This window comes from Amia ocellicauda, chromosome 3 (genome assembly GCF_036373705.1).
Source record: "Amia ocellicauda isolate fAmiCal2 chromosome 3, fAmiCal2.hap1, whole genome shotgun sequence".
Classification (NCBI taxonomy): Eukaryota; Metazoa; Chordata; class Actinopteri; order Amiiformes; family Amiidae; genus Amia; species Amia ocellicauda.
Genome location: NC_089852.1, coordinates 28,658,785 through 28,681,115, shown reverse-complemented (window position 1 = coordinate 28,681,115; position 22,331 = coordinate 28,658,785). Strand labels below are relative to the sequence as shown.

The window sequence follows — 22,331 nt, the reverse complement described above, 5'->3', positions numbered from 1 at the left end:
CCAGCGAGGCTTTTTTCACTTTATACTTACCATATATACAGGTCAACAAGAAATATATGTTTCTATATATACATTTCTTCATCCCTCCTTCACATATCCTGCCAGGTGGCCTGGCCTGCAAGCTGCCTCATGTCTGATTAAAACAATTTCTGGATGGTTAATTTGGCTAATGGTTACTTTGCTCAACTCAGGCCGGGTCTTTGGGAACCGGAAGAACGGGATTGCTGGTGTGGAGAGTGTGAGAGCAGTGAGGAGCTGCACAAACCTGCAGAGCCAGAGACAGGAGGGACAAGCTGATCATCTCCGACACCCTGTTTTCACAACAAAGCAAACAGAAAAACAGGCCTTGTTTCATTGACTCATTCCTTTCATGTTGAGGTAAGAGGACAGTTTTATGGGTTTTGTTTCTCCTCTCTTTGCTATTTCATCACTGTGTGCATGTGGGGGGTGCGGGCGGGCGTGTGCTGGATGACTGTGAGCTTTTCCTCACTCTTACTGTCTCATCTCTACATCTTTGAATGTTTCTTTGGACAGCTGCTCTCAGGTCCACTGTACCAACACTCCCCTCCGGTGTTGGAGTGCTGACATCACACACAAGCAGATCGTTTGGGTGCTTTTTTCTTGTGTGTGTGTGTGTGTGTGTGTGTGTGTGTGTGTGTAAACTGCTTCATATTCCAATGTCTTTGTATTATTATTTTTATTTATTTATGTGTGTTTATGTTCGTTTTTTTATTTTATTTTATTATGCTTCGACATGAATGATACATCCCAACTGGTCTCCTATATCTCCTTTTTTTTTTACTAACTGTTAAAGTAAAAAATAAAACAAAATAAATTAAAAATTAAAAATAAATAAATAGATAAATGTCTTCATCTCACCAGATCCGACTTAAATCTTAACTTGCATGCCTGTGAAATCCAGGCAGTCATTACCCAAAACTCAGCCTGCTTTAAACCAACATTGTCACCACATGCACCTGGGGGGCTGTGGCGTTCGCTCACTGACGTCCCGTAGTCTTGGGGGAGAGTTTGCCGTGGCAGTGTGAGTGTGTGGACTGCAGCGCAGTACTGCATTCTCCCCGCTGTCTGTAACGTGGAACGTACAGGTCAATGCATTTGACCACATCTCTGGTCTGTCTTATTCTTTTACTTTTTATTATATTTCTTATTCTCTCTTTTTCTTTATTTCATTCTGTCATCTGTCTGTCTATATAGGTGCTCGATTTATTATACAATCAAGGGTGTAATGTAGGCTGTGCAGTATGGTCAGTAGCACAGTCATCCCGACCCCCCCAAGGGAGCACCAGTTGCTTTCTGTCTCATAGGACTGTTCCTCCTGGTGGAGCAGCATCTGCTCTCAGTGTGAACCCTTGCAACATTGCTCCCGAGCGGCTCCAGCTTTATCTTTTAATCCCTAGAGAGATTTAAATCAATTATGTAATTTGTAATGGTACAGTTGCCAGTTACTTTTCTTTTTTCTTTTTTTTTCTTTTTTTCTTTTTAATCTTTTTCTTTCTATCTTTCACTCTTTCCTTCATAATGTATTTAATGCTAAAATGCTCTTGGCCATTGCTCACAATTCATAATTCATAAAGTAGTGACGGAGGACAGTGCTTCGGAGTGGCCTGCACAGTGACAGCTCTGGCAGGGTTTAATCAGAGAGGCTAGAAGCAGGACTGGCTCGGCACTGTGCTACATGTGTTGCTGTTGCTGTTGTGAATTCTGTATGGTCTTACATAATTAAAGCCGACAGCTTCAGGCTGTTGGTTGTTAGCCTTGTAAATATCCATTGTTTGATTCGCCCCATTGACAGTATCAGGCAGGAATTATTTTTACAAACAATGGAGCTGTCTTTAGGCACATGGTGTCTGTGTGTGTGTGTGAGAGAGAGAGAGAGAGAGAGAGAGAAAGAGAGAGAGTGTGTTTGTGAGTGTTTGTTTGGTGTGAGTCTGTATGTGTGTGTGTGTTGTGTGTGTGTGTGTGTGTGTGTTTTCTGTGTGTGAGTGCCCTCTCTCTCTCTCTTTCTCTCTCACTCACAGGGCTGGAAGCTTCTCACCGCTCTGTCAGCTTCTGTCCCTCTCCGGCCACGTGGCTTTCTGCGTTGCTATTTTTTTGCTCTTGCAAATACCAGAGAGTTGCAGAAGACCCGACTGACTGAAACGTCAGGAATCCAGGGCCGGTTTATGCACAGTGTGAAATACAATGAATATTTAACTGCACCTCAGTGAGCTCAACTCCGTCTCACAGTGCCCTGAAGCTGAAATGTTTTCAAATTAAAATCCTCAATGATTAACATTTGCTTCGTTCCAGGCTTGGAACTCAAGCCTAAAAGGTCATTGTAACTCATAATGTGCCATGACATTGTTGATATGGTGTCTGTCTATCTGTCTTCTCTCTCTCTCTCTCTGTCTGTCTGTCTCTCTGTAGTGCTCGCCATGTGTGAGCGTTTTCTATTGAAACACAGAGAAAACACAGCCAAAGTTGTTTTTAGGTCAGACTCCTTTGCCAAGAAAAAAAGCTAATAATATCAGAAAAACAAACACGCCCCCCCTCACACACAGTCACACTTACACACACACACACACACGCACACGCACACACACACACATACACATACACACACACACACGCACATGCACACACACACACACACACACACACTCTCTTTAGAAACTCACACACACACACACAGTCACACACACACACTCAACAGCAGCTGTGATGATGTGAGGTTCTGGACTTTGGCTTCCTCACGCTCTGACTGGACACAGCGCATTTGAAAACAGCTCAGTAATCCGGGATCATGCAGCACAATGGCCACTGCGAGCTCTGCTGACTGATGTGTCAACACCAGGGTGGCCCTGCCAAAGCGGGACTGTGGCAGCCCCTGTTTTCAGCGCACAGCGGGCAGCAGACACAGGCTTCTGGCTTTCCTCTTTCCTCTTCTCCCCGGTGGTACCGATACCGCGCCTCTCTTCTTGTTTCAGGGGTACTATCCTGTAACGGAGGAACCTGCTTCAGAGGCTCGGGCTGTGGAGACACCTGCGATGCTCCCCACCCCACCACCACCTCTACTCTGAACTGCAGAGGGACGGACCTGGGGCTGCACTGAGGGTATGTAGACACAAACACGCACACACACACGCACACACACGCACACACATACACACACTCACACACCACCTGTAAATGACCTTTTAGTTAGTTACAGAGCTATTCAGCTGAAAATGTCAATTATGGGATTAAGGTTTTAAAATAAGTGGCATGTCTATATGTACAGCGCTTTCATTTTGAAGTGCTTTTAAGATACCCAGAAGCATACATTGCATATAATCTTTTTCTTGTCATTTTTAATTATTTTTTCAAATACCACTGAAATAAAGCACAGAGAGCAGACAGTCACGGCTGTGCTTGGTCCTGTAGGAGTCTGCCTCTTCATCATGCAGGTTTAACCCTGGCTGCCTGGTTAGGTGCTCTCTCTCTGTGATGTTGTGCAATGGTGTGGCTCGGAGGACACTGTACACACTATTATTGACATTGCAGGTCCCCACCCTTTCTCCCAACAGTTATGCAAACTCAGCCAGGTTGCAGGATATTAATATGTTTGTGTGTGAGAGAGAGAGAGAGAGACATACCAGAGCAGGGAGAGGGTTGAACTTTGAAGAAGGCCGCTGTGCAGTCCTGATGTCCTTGGTATTTTTGCTTCAAAAAATGGTGTCTCTGTGATTCTGTCTGCCTATTTCTCTCCCTGTACTTTTCCCTATCTGTGATTCTGTGGCTGTGTCCCTCTCTGTGTCCCTCTCTGTGTCCTCTGTGTCTCTCTCTGTGTCCCTCTCTGTGTCCTTCTGTAGGTCCTTCTCTGGGTCCCTCTCTGGGTCCCCCACTGGGTCCTTCTCTGTGCATCACTATGTGTCTGTGCCCATGTCTGCACCCTGCAGCCCTACCTGATGGAGATGCTGAAAAACACGAGGGAGGCTCCGGCTCCGGGACCCCAGGAGACCATGAGGGACCTGAACAGCCGGCTGGCGGGGTTCCTGGGGCAGGTGCAGAGGCTGGAGGGCGCCAACGAATGGCTGGAGAGGCAGATCCAAGACTGTCTGCAGAGGAACGCACCATGCCAGGGGGACTGGAGCCAGCAGGAAAGGGACCTGGAGCAGCTCAGGGCTGGAGTAGGGCTCACTCTCTTTTCACCTCTTGTACTTTGTTGTCAAATTGGTTATATTAACATTTTTAATCAAACAAAAAAGAAAAGATTTGAACAAAAAACTAAACTGCATTTTTACCGTTTTAACCATTTTAACATCTCTTAAAAAAAATTGCCGTCATGATATTCCGCCCATGAGAACAGGGAGTGGGGGCCGGGTCGATTCGTGGGCTTCGCACAGAGTTGCCTGCTTCTCCGTTTCCATTCAGCCCAATTTGGATTTTTTTTGTTTATGGTCGATTTCTCCGCAGCATTGTTGACGTCAGCGAACAAGTTTGATGAGGTGAACAAAAAAGCGATATAAATACATTTTAAAGAGGGAGGTGGTAGGGGCGTAGGGGAGGGGGGGCAGTGGCAGATTATATTACAGGAAGAAAATACCCCTGTTGTGTTGTGAAAATAAATCATTTTTGTTTAACGTTATAGGGAAAGCAGAGCGTTCACTAAAAAGCATGAGAATGGCATGGTATTTTTTTTGGAGAGCGGCACAGATACAGTCAGATGTAGGCCACCATACTGACAGCCACAGCTACAGTCTCTTGCTCTCCATGCTGTCAGTGTTCAGTTTTCTTAGTAACTTGTGATTGCAGTTGTTTTGTTTGCTTGAAATTCAATCTGCTTACTCACAATATGAACAGACGTGGGGGAATTGTGGGACATTAGGTCATGGGAGACACAAAAACAAAAGGACAGGAAGCTGGGCGTTGCCATCATCGTGTACACGTGTATTGGATAGTAACACAGGGCGACGGGGCTTGACTTACTGATCGGTGGCGGGAGTGCAGTGATGACCAAGCTGTTTCTCCTGCAGGTCCGGACGCTGCTAATAGAGAACGCCTTTCTGGCCCTGCAGTACGACAACACACACGCAGAGGCAACCCATCTCCAAGCGAGGTCTGTCTGGTGACTCTTCCACCCCGCTTCCCTCATTCTTTTCCAATTCTCTTATGATGTCACAGATAGCCTAGCAAAATCTTTCAAATAGTGAGACAAGCACCATAATTTGCATGGACATTCCTATGGGACTACTTTTTCGTAAAATCCGTTAGCCACTTGAAAATTCAAAATGGTGCCCATCTTTTACACCTTTGATGTACAAAAATAACATTTTCACCACAAAATCTAACACAGTGGTCCAATCTGAATGATTTTGGTGTTGAATCATATGTTTAGGACCATGCATCCCCAGTTAGCAGGACTTTCGGTTTTGGTCTGGCACGCTGTTGCCTGGTCCCATATGCAGCCTGCCTGGTATGTGGCACACTTGGTATGCTGGATGAGAGCTGCACGAGTTTGAAGAATGGCTTTGTAAGGCCTCTGCTTTCGAGCAAACATGTCCAGCCTTGCATCATCAATTGCTCCAACTGAACTTGACCTGTCATACATTGTGATGACAAACTTCTCCAGAACTTTCATGTCTTCATCTTCAACTGCTGGTGGATACTGACTGAGTTTAATAGGCCTCAGGGCATACATCCCGGGTTTGCCATGCAGACTTTCCTTTTCCCACAAAAGGCTGAAACAACATCACAACCAGTGAATGCATGGGAGAAGAGAATCCCTTTGGTCTTCTCTGGTACAACTGAGGAATTTAGGTCATGTATGGGAATTCATCTCTGGTTCTGTCCTTGACAAAAAGTAATCCACAGCTTCTCTAGACCAAAGTCCTGCAGGGCCGGGAGAACACTGACAGCTATGACGAGAACATCTGTGTCACTGTTTTTGATCATGAGTACTTTGTTACTCTCTGATACAGCACATTCTGTGTGCAGGAAGATGTGTCTGCTTCTTCATGGTTACAGGAGTCATTATTATTATTATTATTATTATTATTATTATTATTATTATTATTATTATTATGTATTAGCAGATGACCTTGTCCAGGTCAACTTACAAAATATAAGCACAATACAAAGTGCAATAATACAAAGCAATTCAAGGCATAATACATTTTACAAATTTACAATTTACACAAGTGTATACGAGATATACAGTAAACAATATATAAGGTCTTACATCCTAGAATGAAAAAGCTGACAAGTGCAGACAATATGTTAAGTCAATGTTAAGAGCTAAGGGAAAGGGAGCATAGGGGATATCAAAATAAACAATATAAGTGCAAGTAATGCAAAGGCAGGAGTATGACAAAACGTTGTATAAGTGCAATCTTACAGGAGAATAAATTACTAAATTACAAGTAGAGTCTGAACAGATGCGTCTTGAGTAAATCGCCAGAAGGAGGTTAGGGACTCTGCTGTTTTTACTTCAGTGGGTAATGGTAAGTGCACACATCTTGTTGTTGTTGTCTCTCAATACGTTCTGTCAGTTTGGGGGAATTTCCCGTTTGTCTGTCATTCTGTGTCTACCTCCCACACCTCCCTTTGATCTTGTTTCAGCTTTCAGACTTGCTGTCAGATAGACATCAACACAATGCCTGTCCTCTTGTACTTGGAAGAATATACTTATACTGAGAGGAGCATGTATTGTGCTGGATATTCTTCAAACGTCCTTGAGGTTCGTGGAGGCAGAGCGTTCACCAAAGTTGAACCATCAACAATGATGACATCAGCCTCTGGTTCTGTGTCTAGAATTGCAACATAAGCCTCTAGAATTGCAGCAAGCTGGGACTTCTGACAAGTTTGGAGTTTTCCACTGTCACCTGGTGCAGCAGGGAAACACTAATTCTCATGCAGAAAGAACTCCTGTGGGTCACAGTCTCTGGACTGGCAGGAGATGAAGAGCATGGAGAAGAGGCAACAATCCTCCTTCAGTACCTTTTGCTTTTGATCAACAGCAGATGGTTCTTGTCGAAAGAAGTCAATTTGGTTATTCTTGATTGGTTCATAGAAAGTACACTCCATTTCACTTTCTAACCCTTTCATGAATTCCTGGAAGTGGATTCTGCCCTTTTCAAAGTGCGTGGCAACCATTTCAGCAGCACAGGGGTGGCCAATGTTCTTTGTGTCCAAAGCAAGTAGATTGCCCATATCCTTCATGACCTTGTACAGCCTGTCTATTTTCTCAAAGAATACTCTTTGAGTAAGTTCTGTTTGCTCATTATGCCTGATATGTTAATTTGCATATTTGACTTCTAATTATGCCTCATACTGATCCACCAGTTGACTGACTTCAGGACCAGCTACCCTCAGCTACTTTAGCCTGTGAGCCAACACGGTTTACTGGGGTGTGGCCATTGTTGTGCACTGGCAACTACTTGGCTAAGTAGTGAGGACTAGTGCCAGTAGTCCATCCAGAGGATGTGGCTAACTTCTGAAACAAAAGTACTACCTCTTCTACTACACTCTACAACTCATGCGACACTACTACACACATGCAAGATTGTCATTAGTAAACAACATATTTTGTCAGTAAACATACTGTAAATGGTGGGAGGAAGCTTCTAAACAATTTTAGGGTTGCAAATTCAGCTTCTGCAGGATCTAAAACACATGATTCGATGCAAAGGTCATTCAGACTACTCTGTCAAATTTTAAGGCAAAAAATGTATTTTTGTATTGAGAAAGGTGATCATCTAGAAAAAATGGCCGCCATTTTAAATTTTCAAGTTGCTAACAGGATTTTTGTAAAAAGTAGTCCCAGAAGGGTATTCATGCCAATTTTGGTGCTTATCTCATAATACGAAAGATTCTCCTGAAATATACAGTTATCTGTTGTGTTTGAGCAGAGGCACACATCCAGGCTGTGCTTGAATTTTGCTCCCAAGACTGTCCGTTACCAGGATGACCTTGAGGAATTCCAGCCCATTGTTGTCTGTGTACGCCTGCTCAGACAGTCTTTTTATAGCGTCACCCTGAGCACTTAAGTTAATTAAAGCTTTTCAACTGAGGGAAAAGGTTGCGAAATGAGCTGACCACACTCTTAGATGACTGCAGAGATGGTTGAGGTTGTATTGTGAAATACACAAAGAGGCTGCTCTGTGTCCCAGTGCAGTGGTGTCATTATAGAGCATTATATTGATTTGATTGGGCCGATTTATTTACTTGACAGTGTTTACGTTTTCCTGCATGCAGAAATGGGTGAGAGTGTGAGTGTGTGTGTGCAACATGATGCAAGTGATGACATAATTCCCAGATGAAGGGAACACCTTACAAAACATGAGTCTGCCGAGCTGACTTCAGGACACAGCCTTTCTCTATCTCTCTCACTCTCTCTCTCTTTCATGAGGAAGGTGTGGAGTGGGCTCTTTCAGTGGGACCAAGAAGGGTGTGTGTCCCAGAACGAGTGCAAGTGCTGGTGCAGTATAAGGGGGGCTGTTAGACTGGTGATGCAGGACAGAGGGGGTCACTTAGCTGTGTATCATGTGATCCAGATGTGCAGCGGAGGCTGCGCAGAGCAGACGGCTTCAGCAGAGAGCAACTATGCTGAAGGAGGCACGGCAGGGGGCGGAGCAAGTGGGGGCGGAGCTGGCCGAGGAGATGCAGAGAGGAGTGGCCGAGCTACAGCACCTGCAGGAGAGTCATCGGCAGGTGTGTGTGTGCAGCATAAGTATGTGTGTATGTTTGTGCAGTGTCAGTGTGTTACTGTGTGTGTGTCTAAAGTGTCTGTGTCTGTGTCTGTGCATTGGTATCATTCTAATTATTATTTGGTGGATGTCCTTCTTCACAGCATTTTGCACTGAACTGCAGTGTGATCCTGCATGGAATTAATTGCCAAATAAACATGACATTCCACAATATCCTGCTCCTGATGAAACTCCTGTGAAAGAGAGACGGGAAAAGTAAATGAGAAGCAGGGGGAAATGCTGCTGAGGGATGTGCCCTCGTAAGGTCACATCACTCAGTCCTGTGCTTGTCTTTACTTTATAAGTGCACCACTGTCCTTCAGAAAGACAGAGTGGAGTGCTGTCCGCAGGGGTGTGCTGGGGGAACAGTACGGCATGTGGCCATGTTCCCCAGGAAACGGCGGCTGTGTCACGCATGGCACCTCTCCGTGGGCTGGCTGATCATTTCTCTGCCTTACGGCACGGTCACAATCTGTAATGAGATCACTGGGGCAGTTCCTTTAATGCAGCCTCACGTCCTCTCTAGGGAGTGTGCCTGTATGAGAACTGCTCTGTCACTTCTGGCTGCTCTGTATAGCCAGGACCTGGACTCTCTCTTTCTCTCTCTCTCTCTCTGTGTCCCCATTACTTGCTGAATAACTCTATTTCTCTCTCTCTCTCTCGCTCTACCTCATTTCACTCCATCAGTAGGCCAATTGTCTTCCTGTATCACCCCTTCTAACACTTCTCACTCACTAACTAACTCAATCCCCCTCTACTCTCTCTCTCTCCTTCTCTCTCCCCTGCCTCTTTCTCATTTCCACTCTCCCCCGACAACCATCCTCTTTCTCTCTCCCTCCCTCCCTCTCTCTCTCGCTTTCTCTCGCGCTTTCTCTCTCCCTCATTGCAGGCAGTGCTGGCTCTGCAGCAGCAATCAGCTGCGCCGGTGTGTGATGCTGTGCTGTTAGTGGTGAAGGGGGAGGATGGCAGTGGGATGGAGCTCTCCCAGCTCCTCGATGAGATCAGGACGCACTACGACCAGCTCATCGCCAGCAGCAGTGAACCCAGCAGAGATACCTCTACAGCAGGGAGGCCAGGAGGCCCATTCACACAGGTAAACCCTGAGCCAGCCGCGCCAGGTTCACACCCTACCCTTACCCTACCCTGCCCTGCCCTGCCCCCACCCCCTGGACACTGCGGAGGGGCTGAGGGAGCTGCAGAGAATAGTGTGCTGGGCTCTCAGCAGGAAACATGCTGCGGGGTGAGGGCAGAGAGTGAGCTGGCTCCTCTTGTCAGCCCGACAGAACCGATCTGTGACTAACGTCATTGTTTACCTTCCTGTATTTCTCTCTATCTCTCTCTCACTCCCCCTCGCTCCCTCTCTCTCTCCTTTACCTCTGCACTTGGCATAGCTGTCATGCATGTGGTTATAGATTAGCTCAGACCAGGCGATGTCTGTGATTTGACCTGGAGTGTGCCAATTTTGCATGAGGAATTTGCTGCTTGCCTGTCTGTTTTTTGTGTGTAGAATTCGTAATTGTAAGGTGGCGCAGTCTTGTCACGATGATGTGTTCTGCAGAAAAAGTCCAGGCAGTCCGTTAGTCAGTGTCCTTCTTCACACACACAGACGGACATACGTGTCTGTAGCAGGTTGTGAGAGCCCTGCAGGAGCGAACGTTGGAACAAACTGTTTATATAACTGTTCTCTATACATCGGGAATATCAGGTGCAAGAGAAGTGTTTGCTACAAGCCTACAGTCAGAGACCAGTGTCCAGGTGCTATTTTTGTTAGATCATGTCATCACAGTTTATAAATTATAGTTTAGGGACCCGGTCTCTTTAAAAACTAGATCTGACAGACTGAAATAGAGCTATAGTCCATTTGTTATTTTTTATATTGGTTTTGCAAATTTTGACTTATAAAATCAGGATATACACACAATCAGGTGTACCAGAAAAAAATGCAGAAAAGTCAGGCTTTGGGTCCATTTGGCTCTGACCTTTGCCCTTACAAACATAGTACAAAACCACAGCAAACCTGTGACTGACCAGCACTGCGTGTATGTGTGTGTGACTGACCAGCACTGCGTGTGTGTGTGTGTGACTGACCAGCCCTGTGTGTGTGTGTGTGTGTGTGTGTGTGTGTGTGACTGACCAGCACTATGTGTTTGTGTGTGCGTGTGTGTGTCTACGGTTAGGGTTAGGGTTAGGGGATAGAATCTATAGTTTGTACAGTATAAAGTATGTCTATGGAAAGTCCCCACAAGGATAGAAAAACAAACATGTGTGTGTGTGTGTGACTGACCAGCCTTGTGTGTGTGTGTGTGTGTGTGTGTGTGTGTGTGTGTGTGTGTGTGTGTGACTGACCAGCCCTGTGTGTGTGTGTGTGTGTGTGTGTGAGTGTGTGACTGACCAGCCCTGTGTGTGTGTGACTGACCGGCCCTGTGTCTGTGTCTGCAGCTGGAGGAGGCAGCGGCCTGCGAGCGGCTGAGGCAGGAGGATGAGGCCCTGCAGGCAGCCAGGGCTGAACTCAGTGAGGCCAGGCGGCAATGGCAGAGCCTGCAGGTGGAAATTGAATCCCTGCACGCACTGGTGAGGAGAGACCCTGAGCACTGCACAAACTGCACACACTCACATGCTGCAAGGATTATATTCACGTTGCATCACTGCACACGATGACACACCGAGACATGAACCGCGAATGCTGCACACTTACCATGACACACATACACTGCAAAACTGCACACTGTACACCATTCTTTAAACACTGACACCCCTCCCCTTTCTTCCAATTGTAACACTGCCCTCCTGAACCCTACAACTCTGAGCTCCATGCCCCTATGACACTGACCTGCTGCCCATGCTTTTGTGTTGCGTGCTGCTTGCTGTGCTTGCAGGAGAAGGGCCTGGAGAGCTCCCTGCAGGACACGCAGCTGCAGTACCACTCCCAGCTCCAGGAGCTGGCGCAGGTGATAAGGGGGCTGGAGGTGGAGCTGAGCCACGTGCGGCAGGGCGTCGATAGCCAGCGCCACCGGCACGAGGAGCTCCTCAACACCAAAGTGCGTCTGGAGCACGAGATCGCAACATACCGCCACCTGCTGGAGAGGGAGGAGGGCAGGTAGGCAGTCGGCTCCGACAGGCCCCAGTGCCCCCTCAGTTTGGCAGTACGTGTATATCCAGACAAACAAAAAAACATTACAGTAAAGTAAATGTTAAACATACAACAACCACAATGAACACAGTTGGTCTAAAAGTGAACTGAAATCAAATTCAACGAACAGTACAATATTTACATACATTCTGTGGGCAGTTGGGTGGGCATGATTATCAGAAGTACAGGGGAATATAGATGCATATTATTATATTAATTTCTCAGCTGACACCCTTACCTAGGAATATACAGTACTGTGCAAAAGTTTTAGGCAGGTTTGAAAAATGCTGTAAAGTAAGAATGTTTTCAAAAATAGACATGTTAATAGATTATATTTATCAATTAACTAAATGCAAAGTGAGTGAACAGAAGAAAAATCTGCATCAAATCAATATATCTGGCTGTAGCAAAAGGCAGTTTGTTCGCCGAAGGGCTGGAGAGCGGTACACGAATGAGTGTCTGCAGGCAAGAGTGAAGCTTGGTGGAGGTTCCTTGCAAGTTTGGGGCTTCATTTCTGCAAATGGAGCTGGGGATTTGGTCAGAATGAATGGTCTCCTCAATGCTCCAAGATGTTTGGGCCAACCTACCAGCCGAGTTCCTTCAAAAACTGTGTGCAAGTGTACCTAGAAGAATTGATGCTGTTTTGAAGGCAAAGGGTGGGCACACCAAATGTGATGTAGATTTTTCTTCTGTTCACTCACTTTGCATTTAGTTCATTGATAATATAATCTATTAACGTCTATTTTTGAAAGCATTCTTACTTTACAGCATTTTTTCACACCTGCCTAAAACTTTTGTACAGTACTGTATATGTATCTATAATGTGAAATGTGTATGTAAGTGAATGGGAGCTGTTACTTGTCAGGGAGACTGAGGGGAACAAACAATGGAGCTCTTTATCGTTCATCTTCTGCATGTTCATGACGGAGGGGAAAATAAATACATAAATCTGTACCAAGTCAGTCAAATTAAGTTGTTTACTAAGATGTCTGATAACCAGTAATTGATTGCTCTTATTTGGAATTCAGTCTGTTGTCACTTTTCTGGCATCGCTTCTGGGCTGGTCCCCATGCTGGAATGCTGCGGTCAGGTAGGGAATGAAGAGCTATAAATTATCAGACTGTTGTAAACCTGTTGAAATTGAAATTCGCAGGGTGTGGCCCCTGTGTTCACTTTCTCTGATGTGTGTTTATTTTTTAATACAAAATAAACCAAAACCCAAAACAAACAAACAGATAACAGGTCATAACAGCGCAGCCTGGGCTTTTCAAAACGGACCAAACTGACTCCACCCTGGAGTGATCGCCCTCCTCACCCCTGATATATGCAGGTTTGGTTGATGGTCTGTGCTTCATTTTAATGACTTCTGGGAAAGTCTAGTGTAATAAAAATAACAATTAAAAAATATGAGCAGCCCCCGGGGCTCCGTGTTGTCATGGCATGCCTAGATGCGACTTGAATGTGGTATGAGCCCGTGAAATGAAATGTTGTGGAACCAACCCTACAGTGTGTGTGGAAGGTTCCTCCGAAGAGACAGACGCCTCTCCACCCCAGAGACTGTGATGACAGTTGGAATGTCAGGAGGACCGCCAGCACTCTTAGAATGGGGGGATTCTGGAAAACCTTAGTCAAACGTGTCAAGAATAAACTGTAAATTATTATATTATCACTATTGTGAAGTTTCCTTTATTAAAAAAGATGACCAGTACGTTTCTAACGTCTTAGTTTTGATTCAATTTTTTTTGACAATCACCAAAGTAGTGTACCCTTCTCCCTCACTCCTTCATATACAGAATTCAATTTTCCTCTCCCACTACGCATTTGCCACGAAGACACTGGCAACACCACAAACGCCACTGCCTCCAGCACTGGCTTTATCTCAAGCCAGCATCTTTCAGAGCCCCTCCCTGGGCAGCACACTACCCCACCCCAGCCCCTGTGGACACCAGGATCATTTCCCTATTCAAATACCTTTCTTCTGTTCCTCTGCGACAGGCTGCAAGGGCCAAACAGCCCCAGGAAGGCTGCTGTAGCTGTACCTTCCAGAGCCCGGGAACAGGAGCCGGAGCAACAACCAGGGCAAGAGACAGAGCGGGAGCGGGAGCAGCAGCGGCAGCAGGAGCCAGAGCGGCAGCAGGAACCGGAGCGGCAGCAGCAGTGGCAGCCGGAGCCGGAGCCAGAGCCACAGCGGGAGCCGGTGCCGGAGCGTGAACAGGAGCCACAGCGGGACTGGAACCGGGACCAGGAGCAGGAACAGGAGACAGAAGGAGACGGGGCCCAGGACAGGGATACACAGAGGGAAAATGAGAGGCAGAGGAGTGCCCCGGCACGCACCGTGGATGCAGCGCCCCCTCAGCCCGTGGTGAATCACGCCTCCCCTGAGAGCACTGTGCCACCCCCCCTTGCTCCACTGCAGAGACGGAAGAGCCTGGTCATACTGTCCGGTGAGTTGCCTCAGTACGGCCAGGGCACAAACGCACATTAGAGACATAACATAGACATGTCTCAGTACTGTATGTAGGTTTGTATGTATGTATGTATATATGTATCTAGGGGCCACCTCCCCTTCTCTCGGACACTGGTCAAACCTGTATCGGACAAAGCCGGGTTCTCTGGTCTGATTCTTCATCTCTTCGTTTTTGCATTTGCTTGAGAAAGTGGTGAAACTTAGTAGTGGAGAATTTAAATGGCCCATGCCTGTCTCTGTGCGATGGTGACATGTTGCCCTTGTCCAGAGGCGGAGTGCAGCCCTGAGAAGAAGATCGCCACGGTGACGAAGCAGGAGATCCTGCGGGGGAACGTGGTGCGGGAGAGCGCGGAGGCCCGTGGGACTGTGGAGTAAGCCTGTCCACCTGTCTCTTACCTTATCTTCTCTCTTTCTGTCCATCTTGAGTGATCTCGATCACTCTCTCTCTATCATTCTATATATATATATATATATATTAATGAATTAATTTATTTACATTCAGCCATTCCTTAGTTCGTTCACTCATTTATGCTGGTGCTTCCAGTTTGTGTTCTCTCTGCTCAGGCAGGGTTTGGAAAGGGCACTTGATGATAGTGTGTTGGTTTAGTTTGAAGTAAAATGGTTGAAACTAAGCCGGTACACTTTCATTGAGCGTCTGTGGGAGCCGGCCTGCATTGCGGTGGCGTCCTGGGAGCCTGCTGAGTGCTGGAGGGCTTTGTGCACATGGCCCTCCTGTTGCTCCTCGCTGCCACACACAATCTCAGCCTCGGGGGCCGGCCGCCACTCACAAAAGAGACATTGTGCACACATGCGATGCTGCCAGCAGATTATTTCCATTGATAACACACAGGCAGGTACTAGGGGCAGAGTTTGTTTGTGTTTCAAATGCAAGGCAGAGAGCGGGTGGGGAGTTTTATACACACGCACGCATGGAAGGGCTGATAGAAAGACAGATGGGTGGATGGGTAGAGAGAAAGAGCGAGAGATTAGAAACAGCCAGAGAGAGAGAGAGAGAGAGAGAGAGATGGAGGGAAAGATGAATGCATTGTTCAGGAGCCCAGAGTGGGAGAGGGGGGGGGGGTCCTGTACACATGGTCTGGATCTGGAACTTTCCTGTAGATTCTAGAATGGGTCCAGAATGCTTTATGGGACAGGTAGGGGCCCAGTTGCCATGCAGTGGATTTCAAAGTCAGGGTGTGTCCTTTTTCCTGGGTAGGACAGAGATGCGGGCTGTTGTGGGAAGATGTGATTGATAAACATTTTCCAAAACATTTAAAAAAATCTAAATAAAAAACTAAAACTGCTCGAACATGCTGCTGAACGCCCCAGCCATCAGTACCTATACCTGCAGTGGTGCAGTGCACAGTATCTCTCTTTTAATCGTGTATATATATATATATATATATATATATATATATATATATATATATATATATAACTATAACATTTTCCACATTTGACTGCAGATAATTGCAACTCCTGTGGGAGGGAGGTGTTGCTAGCCCCAGCCTGCTGAGGAATTCACAGCTGACACCTCATCCGCTGTCACTCCTGTGGTGCTGACACCATTGTTATCCTGGGACCAGGGCTGAATTCTACCGGGCCGTGGGCATTCTGAGCGCTTCATTCTGCTTGATTATTGCTGCCAGCATCTGTGCTCTCCAGCTGCCCGATCAGCACTGGTCAGCATAGGAGTGATCAGGGGTCGTGGGCTCAAGGCTTATTAAACCAGGCCCCCACCTGTCATAGAAATCCACTCTTGTTTTCACCCCTTTTATGTAGGTTAGCTGGAGTCATCGTGTCGGACAGACACTCTCCAGTTAATTGTAAATGTGTTCATATTGAAACTCTCTGGACTCTGCTAGGATAACCTCAGGGGCTGTTGTGGTGTGAGGTGGATTGCTGGGCTCCCTGAATTAATGTGTTTCTGATTGGCCTTGGGGGAGGGGGGGCGGGTTTGCTGAGCGAGATAATTTAACCGTCCTGCTCACTCAAGGGTTCAACAGGCGCTTGGAGACCGGGGGGAAATAAAAAACTGGAACATTTCCAAGTTAATTTCCAAGGATAGACAGGACAAATTCTGATATATAAGGAGTGGCCTGTGCATGTAATGTGAAGGAATAGTTATCCGTGCAATCCCTCAGTTCATACCCTGCAGACTCTGTAAGTGTCTTTGGACACCAGCGTCTGAGAGCCGAGTGATTTAGCATTTATTAATGAAGTGTGGTAGGCCCGTCTCTGCGGCAGCATCTCTCAGCGCCCCCGAGCTCTGGGAATACAGAGAGTGCTGGACCGTGGACTCGCTGCTGCTGTCCCTCTCTCTGCTTTGCCAGAGGAAGAACTGGGATTCTCTGGGGAGGAGGTTCATCAGCCAGCCTGATAATACTCTGGAGAGAGAGCATAGCAAGAAAGTGATAGAAAGAGAGAGAGACATGGGAAGTACGACACATTGGTATGAATAACATGTCTCAAGGTGCTGCGCATATTTCTGTGTGTGTGTCTGTGTGTGTCTGATACAACTTACCTAAGTAAGAAAGTCCATTCTGCCAAGTCATAGATTTTTGATTATCCACATTAGAGATGTCTGAACTGTATCGCTCTCACATCTGCGAACAAACACTCAGTCACACTCATGTATTCCTGCTGTAGAGAGCCAGCTTCCCTGTATTTCAGTACATTGGGTATTTTATTTATGAAAGGATCAGTGGAGGAATGTGCACCTCCTAGTGATGGGTGCGCAGAGCTTTCTGAAATGGAGAATTTGCCACCGAGGCACGCAGGCTTGCCCTGTGTCTGAACACCTGGAAGCTTGGCCATGGCAGTGGAGCTAACTCCTCCCGGCACATTCAATTCACCAGCAGCGCCGTATCGATCCACAGAGCATATCAAGGCTTCTGTGGAAAGATCTCAGAGAATCAGCATTCACCGCCTGACACCCTTCTCTTCTCTCTTCCTCTCTCTCTCCCTCTGACATCGCATTAAGCACTTGCATTGCGGATCTGTAGGGTGTTTAGGATGCTGCAGTCCAGGCTCTGGGTGGGTGTGCTTGACTGTACTGTACTGCCCTATGCTGTATTGTGGCTTTGTTCACTCCACTGTTCTGTACTCCACTCCACTGCACTGTACTGTTTTGTAGTATACTGCACTATACTGCACTGCACCAGCCCTGCATACAGTACACCTGTCCTTCTCCCAGTGTGCTGACTATGGGCTGGGGTCTCAGTGTGTGAGGCTGCCGGCCGTCTCCTCCAAGCATCTAACACTTCTGTCATCATTGTTGTTGTTGTCGCCCCCCTCCCCGGCAGGACGGAGAAGGTGGACGAGGTGATTAAGGAGTGGGAGGGCTCTTTCTTCAAGGGCAACCCCAAGCTGCGGAAGAAGTCGGTGTCCCTGCGGTTCGACCTGCACCTGGCGGCGGCGGATGAGGGCTGCGCACAGACCGGCCAGGACAGCCTGCCTGACGTGGAGGTCTGCCTGGTGATGAAGAGGTCCCGCAGCATCCCCACCATCACACAGTGACGGCGTGGGGGGAGGGGGGGGTGCCACAGCCTGCCAACTGACCCCCCCCCCAGCCATTACATATCCCCTTCCCCCTTCCCTAGGTGCCCTCACGAGGGTCGATGTAGCGTGCACAGCCTCCCTGTGCAATTTTGACCCCGAAAACAACAAGTGCTGCTCTACATCTCTGAGTAAAACACAGCAACATCACCACCCCCTATTCCCCAGTATCGGGTTACACTGACACTATCCCTCTCATAGAACAACGATGTATAAACTCCCTCCACCCTTTGCTTATTCCCCCCCGACTCCGCACTCACACTGGCTTCTCTTGCTTTTTCCAACTCCATCATTAAAATACGCTAAATCAATTAATGAATTAACCGAATACAAATCGGTGTCTGTCCGGCCACTGTGGCATGAGGCAGTGGGCATAGAGGACTGGCAAGTTGTGTCTGGCCACTGGTGAGAGGAGGGGAGAGTGCATCAGGAGCTGTGTGTTAATAGGAATTGAAACCGAATGGAGATCCAGAGAATGGAAAAACGCCCAGCACTGGTGGGAAGGAATATCTCTGCTGGACACATCGATACTGTGCACCCCCGTCCCGAGGGAGTACAAACCAGCGCAACAACATCTGAGAGGAGAATATGATTACGCACCATCTGGACGCTATATAATGCAATTTATACACCTCTCGCCATTGCAGTTTTATTTTTCCCCGCTCTCTGCTGCAGCCCTTCCATCTTCCTTCAGTTCTTAAGCAGGTTGGGGTCTCAATTGGCATGTCTGGGCAATACGCATATATTTCTATTTATTATTAAAAATATGTATGATTTTTCTTTTTTGTACATTGCTACCTAGTACAGTATATTAAGTGCGTTTCTTTGGGATTGCAGGGTCTTATAGGCTATATTCTGTATGTTAATAATATGAATTATTAATTATATTTAAAGAAAACATCTAAAAGGTGAAGGACAGAAACCAAAGGGCAAGACCGTACAGCTCTATCGTTCAGATGAACTAGTTATTGTTAAGCTCACGAGATTTGTTAAAAACAAAAGATACAGAAGACTAAGGGGCTCCCAATGCCCATTACAATAGGGTGCCTGTAGTATTAAAGTCCATTACCTATGCAGTTCTTGATGTGCTTCCTTCAGGCTACTAGTGAGATATTGGATTTAGAAACTTTCTGTTTTGAATGGTGTTTTAAAATTTGGAAAAAGAAGATTAATAAATGTAGCTTTTTATCCAAAGGCCAAAATTATTTCAATAAAACAGTTAAAAAAAAAAAAACTGGCCCTGTGTGCGCAGTGGTTTATTTCCTGAGGATATCCTGTCAGGCCCCAAGGGTTCACTCACTGAGGTGTCTGCATCCAGATTGGCCACAGCGGTGGAGGCTGGGCGCCCTGGTGTAGAGCAGGTGAGAGATTCTGCAGGGTTGAGGTTCTGGGGTGGTGTTCTGCCCCAACACACCCAGAAAATATATGGTGTTCTCTTCTCCATGTGGTGTGACTGGATTTAGTCAGAACTTTCTACTTTACTAATCATGCATTCTGGGAGCCTCAGCATAGTTGTGAAATATCTCTTTATTTATTAATGTATTTATTACTCCTGTCTTGTGCATGTCAAGCCCCAGCACGTTTTATCTGTTGCGAGTGTCACAAAGCAAATCATTTTCAAAGGCTTTGCAAATTTCAAATTAACTTGGCTGTATCACTCAGGTCCTCTAAGCTGCATCATTTAGCTCCTCACTAATGTGTCAAACAAGCCAATAACATTCCCTGTTGCCAGCAAATACTAGTAAGTTCTTCTGCCCGTATTGACTGCAATTTGTCGCTGACGGACAATTTGTGTCTGGTTGGTTTCTTGGCCGCCGAATTCCACAAGTACCTTTCACGAGTCCTGTACCCTCAAACCTCTGCAGCCCAGGCACAGCCACAGCAGAGGTACACCGGCCAAGTGACTGTACACACACAGGACTAGAGCACTCTTGCGCATGGGAAACCATGTTTCTGCTGTGTTTTTAAACCTAAATGCAGCCATCCTGCCAGCGGAGGCTTAGGCGAGTCCTCTCGGTGTCGAAAGACTCCAGACAGGTGATGGCAGTTGGAATGCTGCTTCATCTTTACATTTTTTTTAATTATTTTTTTTCCCGTAAACCAGCAGGCTCTAGAGAGTGACAGCTGCGTGAGCAATGCAGACAGTTCACCTGCGCAAAATTAAACCATTACTGCCAGAGCCCCACCCTCCTTAGTCATCCCGGAGCCTGGGAACCGAAGCACAGTGTGGAGATGTCAAGCCGCCCAGGCTGATGTGCAGTGAAAGGCACTTCCTCGTCCCAGGTGAATCAATCAGGGCACTCTGCATGACAGGTCTGACACAGACAGCCAAGGGGTGCGGAAGTAGAACGCTAATAACCCCATCTGAAGAAAAGCCCCATCTGTGTTCCTGTAAGTGCTCTGAAGGGAGGGTGCAAAGCAGGGGTGACCACCCCCTGGCTGTCCTGTCCCAGCTTGTTAGCGTTGTGTCAGGCTGATGGATTTGAAACCTGACGACAACGTTTTCCAGAAATTAAACTCCTAACTAATGTATCAGACTGAGCTGTGCAGCACGGGGAGGGGGCGGGCACATGGCTGAGAGCCACAGCTCAGACTGACCTTGGATGGAAGGGATGTCACTGGGACGGGGAGGGCAAGAGTCAGGACAACCTCCAGAGACCAACCAACAGACAAATACAGTAGGGCACACGGAGTTCTACTTTTCCAATCTCTTCTTTCAGAACAGGTGAGCAGTGCCCCCTGTGGACACCTCTATGCACACACATTCACACAGCACATGGCCACAGCCTGTTAGGTGCTGTGTCTTAACCTGCATGCCAAAAGTGGGCAGGTAGTATGTCTTCAGGTACCAGGTGTGACCCAAATTCTGAGGACACACCCTTCAAATCTCACCTGTTTGTTTTGGAAACCAACGACTGTGATTGACAGCCCTCGCACACATCCCTGCACCCTGTCCCCCGCCCCGCAGAACTTCAGGATGGATGAGCTCAACACTGACCCAACTCCAGGTTACTGGCCGCCTCTCCTGAAGTTACTCTGTGCTGACATTGAGGCCCAGCGGTGGCCAGCGCAGATGTGCCCGGGCAGTGCTCTGACAGGGGAGCCGAGCTGGAGTGAAGGCAGGAGCTGCGGGAAGCTGGTCCGAGGTAAGAGAGGTAACACACATTGTAAAACCTTTGTGTAAAAATCATATGGCACATTTACCATGGTAAGCTTGGAGATGTAGTTATTTGAATCCTGTAAAAGTGTGTAGTGTCTCCTGAATACAGTAGTTATACCATGGCTGTGGCTTTTAAAGCATTTATACTTTGAGTCTTACATTAATCCATGTTTGGCATTGGGAATAGTTTAGTTTTTTTGTATTTGGTAATGTTGTTGGCTGCACTGCTTGTGTTGGGTGGTGTGGGCTGCATTCTTGTGTAAAGCCATGCCTGTCATTACAGCCACGCCCCACAGTCCCGGAGTCCTGGCAGCGGCTGCTGTTCTTTGATGTCAGGTTTACAAACCTCTCAGACAGGCATGTCAAATCCATCCGCCCCGCTATGGAGTTTGGGGAAAACAGAGACAGAATGTGCTGAGGTTTTACTTGCAGAGTCATTAAGACTGTGGCACAGGATGACACAGGGGCCACAGCCCAGCACAGAGCACCTGCAGTGTGGGAATGTGCACTGTGCTCACTCAAGTGTTTTCTGAGAGGCACGGTGAAGTGTTGTTTGTGTACGCTGAAGAGCTTGATTGTGCCCCACAAGTACAATTCTTAAAATTCCCATATCAAAGCTCACTGTGGATGAGCACCAATATAGGGGTGCACTGTAACAGTCACTTATAGGTCTAGGAACAAACCATATGTGTGGGAATTCAGGCAGTAACTGTATTGGGGGAAAAAAACGATTTAAGAACTGTGACATTATAGTGCAACTTTTCACACTTCCCTAAAGTTTAATTCTACCCTGGAATTTAAGCTTTCTCGTGAGTGTGAGACTCCACACTGGCCAGACGAGAACCAGTTTTACGTATTTGGTGAGAGGCACTACTTATCCAACGTGCGGCTCTGCACTCCAGTCTGCATCCAATGTTTCAGCAATGCAGGTTTTATAGAGGACTCCTCATGGATTAAACCCCTGGAAAGCTCTACTTATTAATTTTATTTTATTTTATTTTCGTATTATTTCTGGAATATTCCATCAGCTGACGGTGTTAAGCAATACCGAACCCTCGGCAGGATTTCTCAACAGAGCTGATCTGCAGGAGGAAATAATTAAGTCTCAGTAGGAGAGAGTTTAGTCAGTAGGGTGAGCACTGACGGGGAGTGAAGCCAAGAGCAACAACCAGCCATAGAGGGGGAGACCAAGGCTTTGTCATTTTCACAAGAACAGTAATTAGACAGACAGACAGACAGACAGACAGACAGACAGACAGACAGAGCGAGCGAGCGAGCGAGCGAGCGAGT

General features: G+C 46.9%; 1 protein-coding gene across 3 annotated transcripts; it reads left to right on the top strand.

The window, feature by feature from the left end:
* The first annotated feature begins 272 nt into the window (after nt 1-272).
* On the top strand, nt 273-17,962 carry krt222 (keratin 222). 3 transcript variants are annotated; one of them, XM_066698869.1, is made up of 11 exons: nt 273-378; nt 2,988-3,114; nt 3,939-4,169; nt 5,016-5,098; nt 8,535-8,691; nt 9,616-9,819; nt 11,166-11,297; nt 11,603-11,823; nt 13,852-14,300; nt 14,592-14,694; nt 17,629-17,962. In XM_066698869.1, the coding sequence occupies exons 3-11, from the start codon at nt 3,948-3,950 to the stop codon at nt 17,840-17,842; spliced, it is 1,785 nt and encodes a 594-aa protein (XP_066554966.1). In that variant the 5' UTR covers nt 273-378; nt 2,988-3,114; nt 3,939-3,947; the 3' UTR covers nt 17,843-17,962. The 3 variants fall into 3 exon arrangements, with proteins under 3 accessions (XP_066554966.1, XP_066554967.1, XP_066554965.1); XM_066698870.1 differs by lacking the exon at nt 273-378 and having other exon boundaries at nt 2,635-3,114; XM_066698868.1 differs by lacking the exons at nt 273-378; nt 2,988-3,114 and adding an exon at nt 3,616-3,693.
* Nucleotides 17,963-22,331: the final 4,369 nt, after the last annotated feature.

What these genes read in the sequence shown, in the direction of transcription:
- krt222 (XM_066698868.1), top strand. An exon ending in TTGAATCCCTGCACGCACTG is followed by an intron (nt 11,298 to 11,602) that starts GTGAGGAGAGAC and finishes CTGTGCTTGCAG; the next exon opens with GAGAAGGGCCTGGAGAGCTC. An exon ending in GAGCCTGGTCATACTGTCCG is followed by an intron (nt 14,301 to 14,591) that starts GTGAGTTGCCTC and finishes GCCCTTGTCCAG; the next exon opens with AGGCGGAGTGCAGCCCTGAG.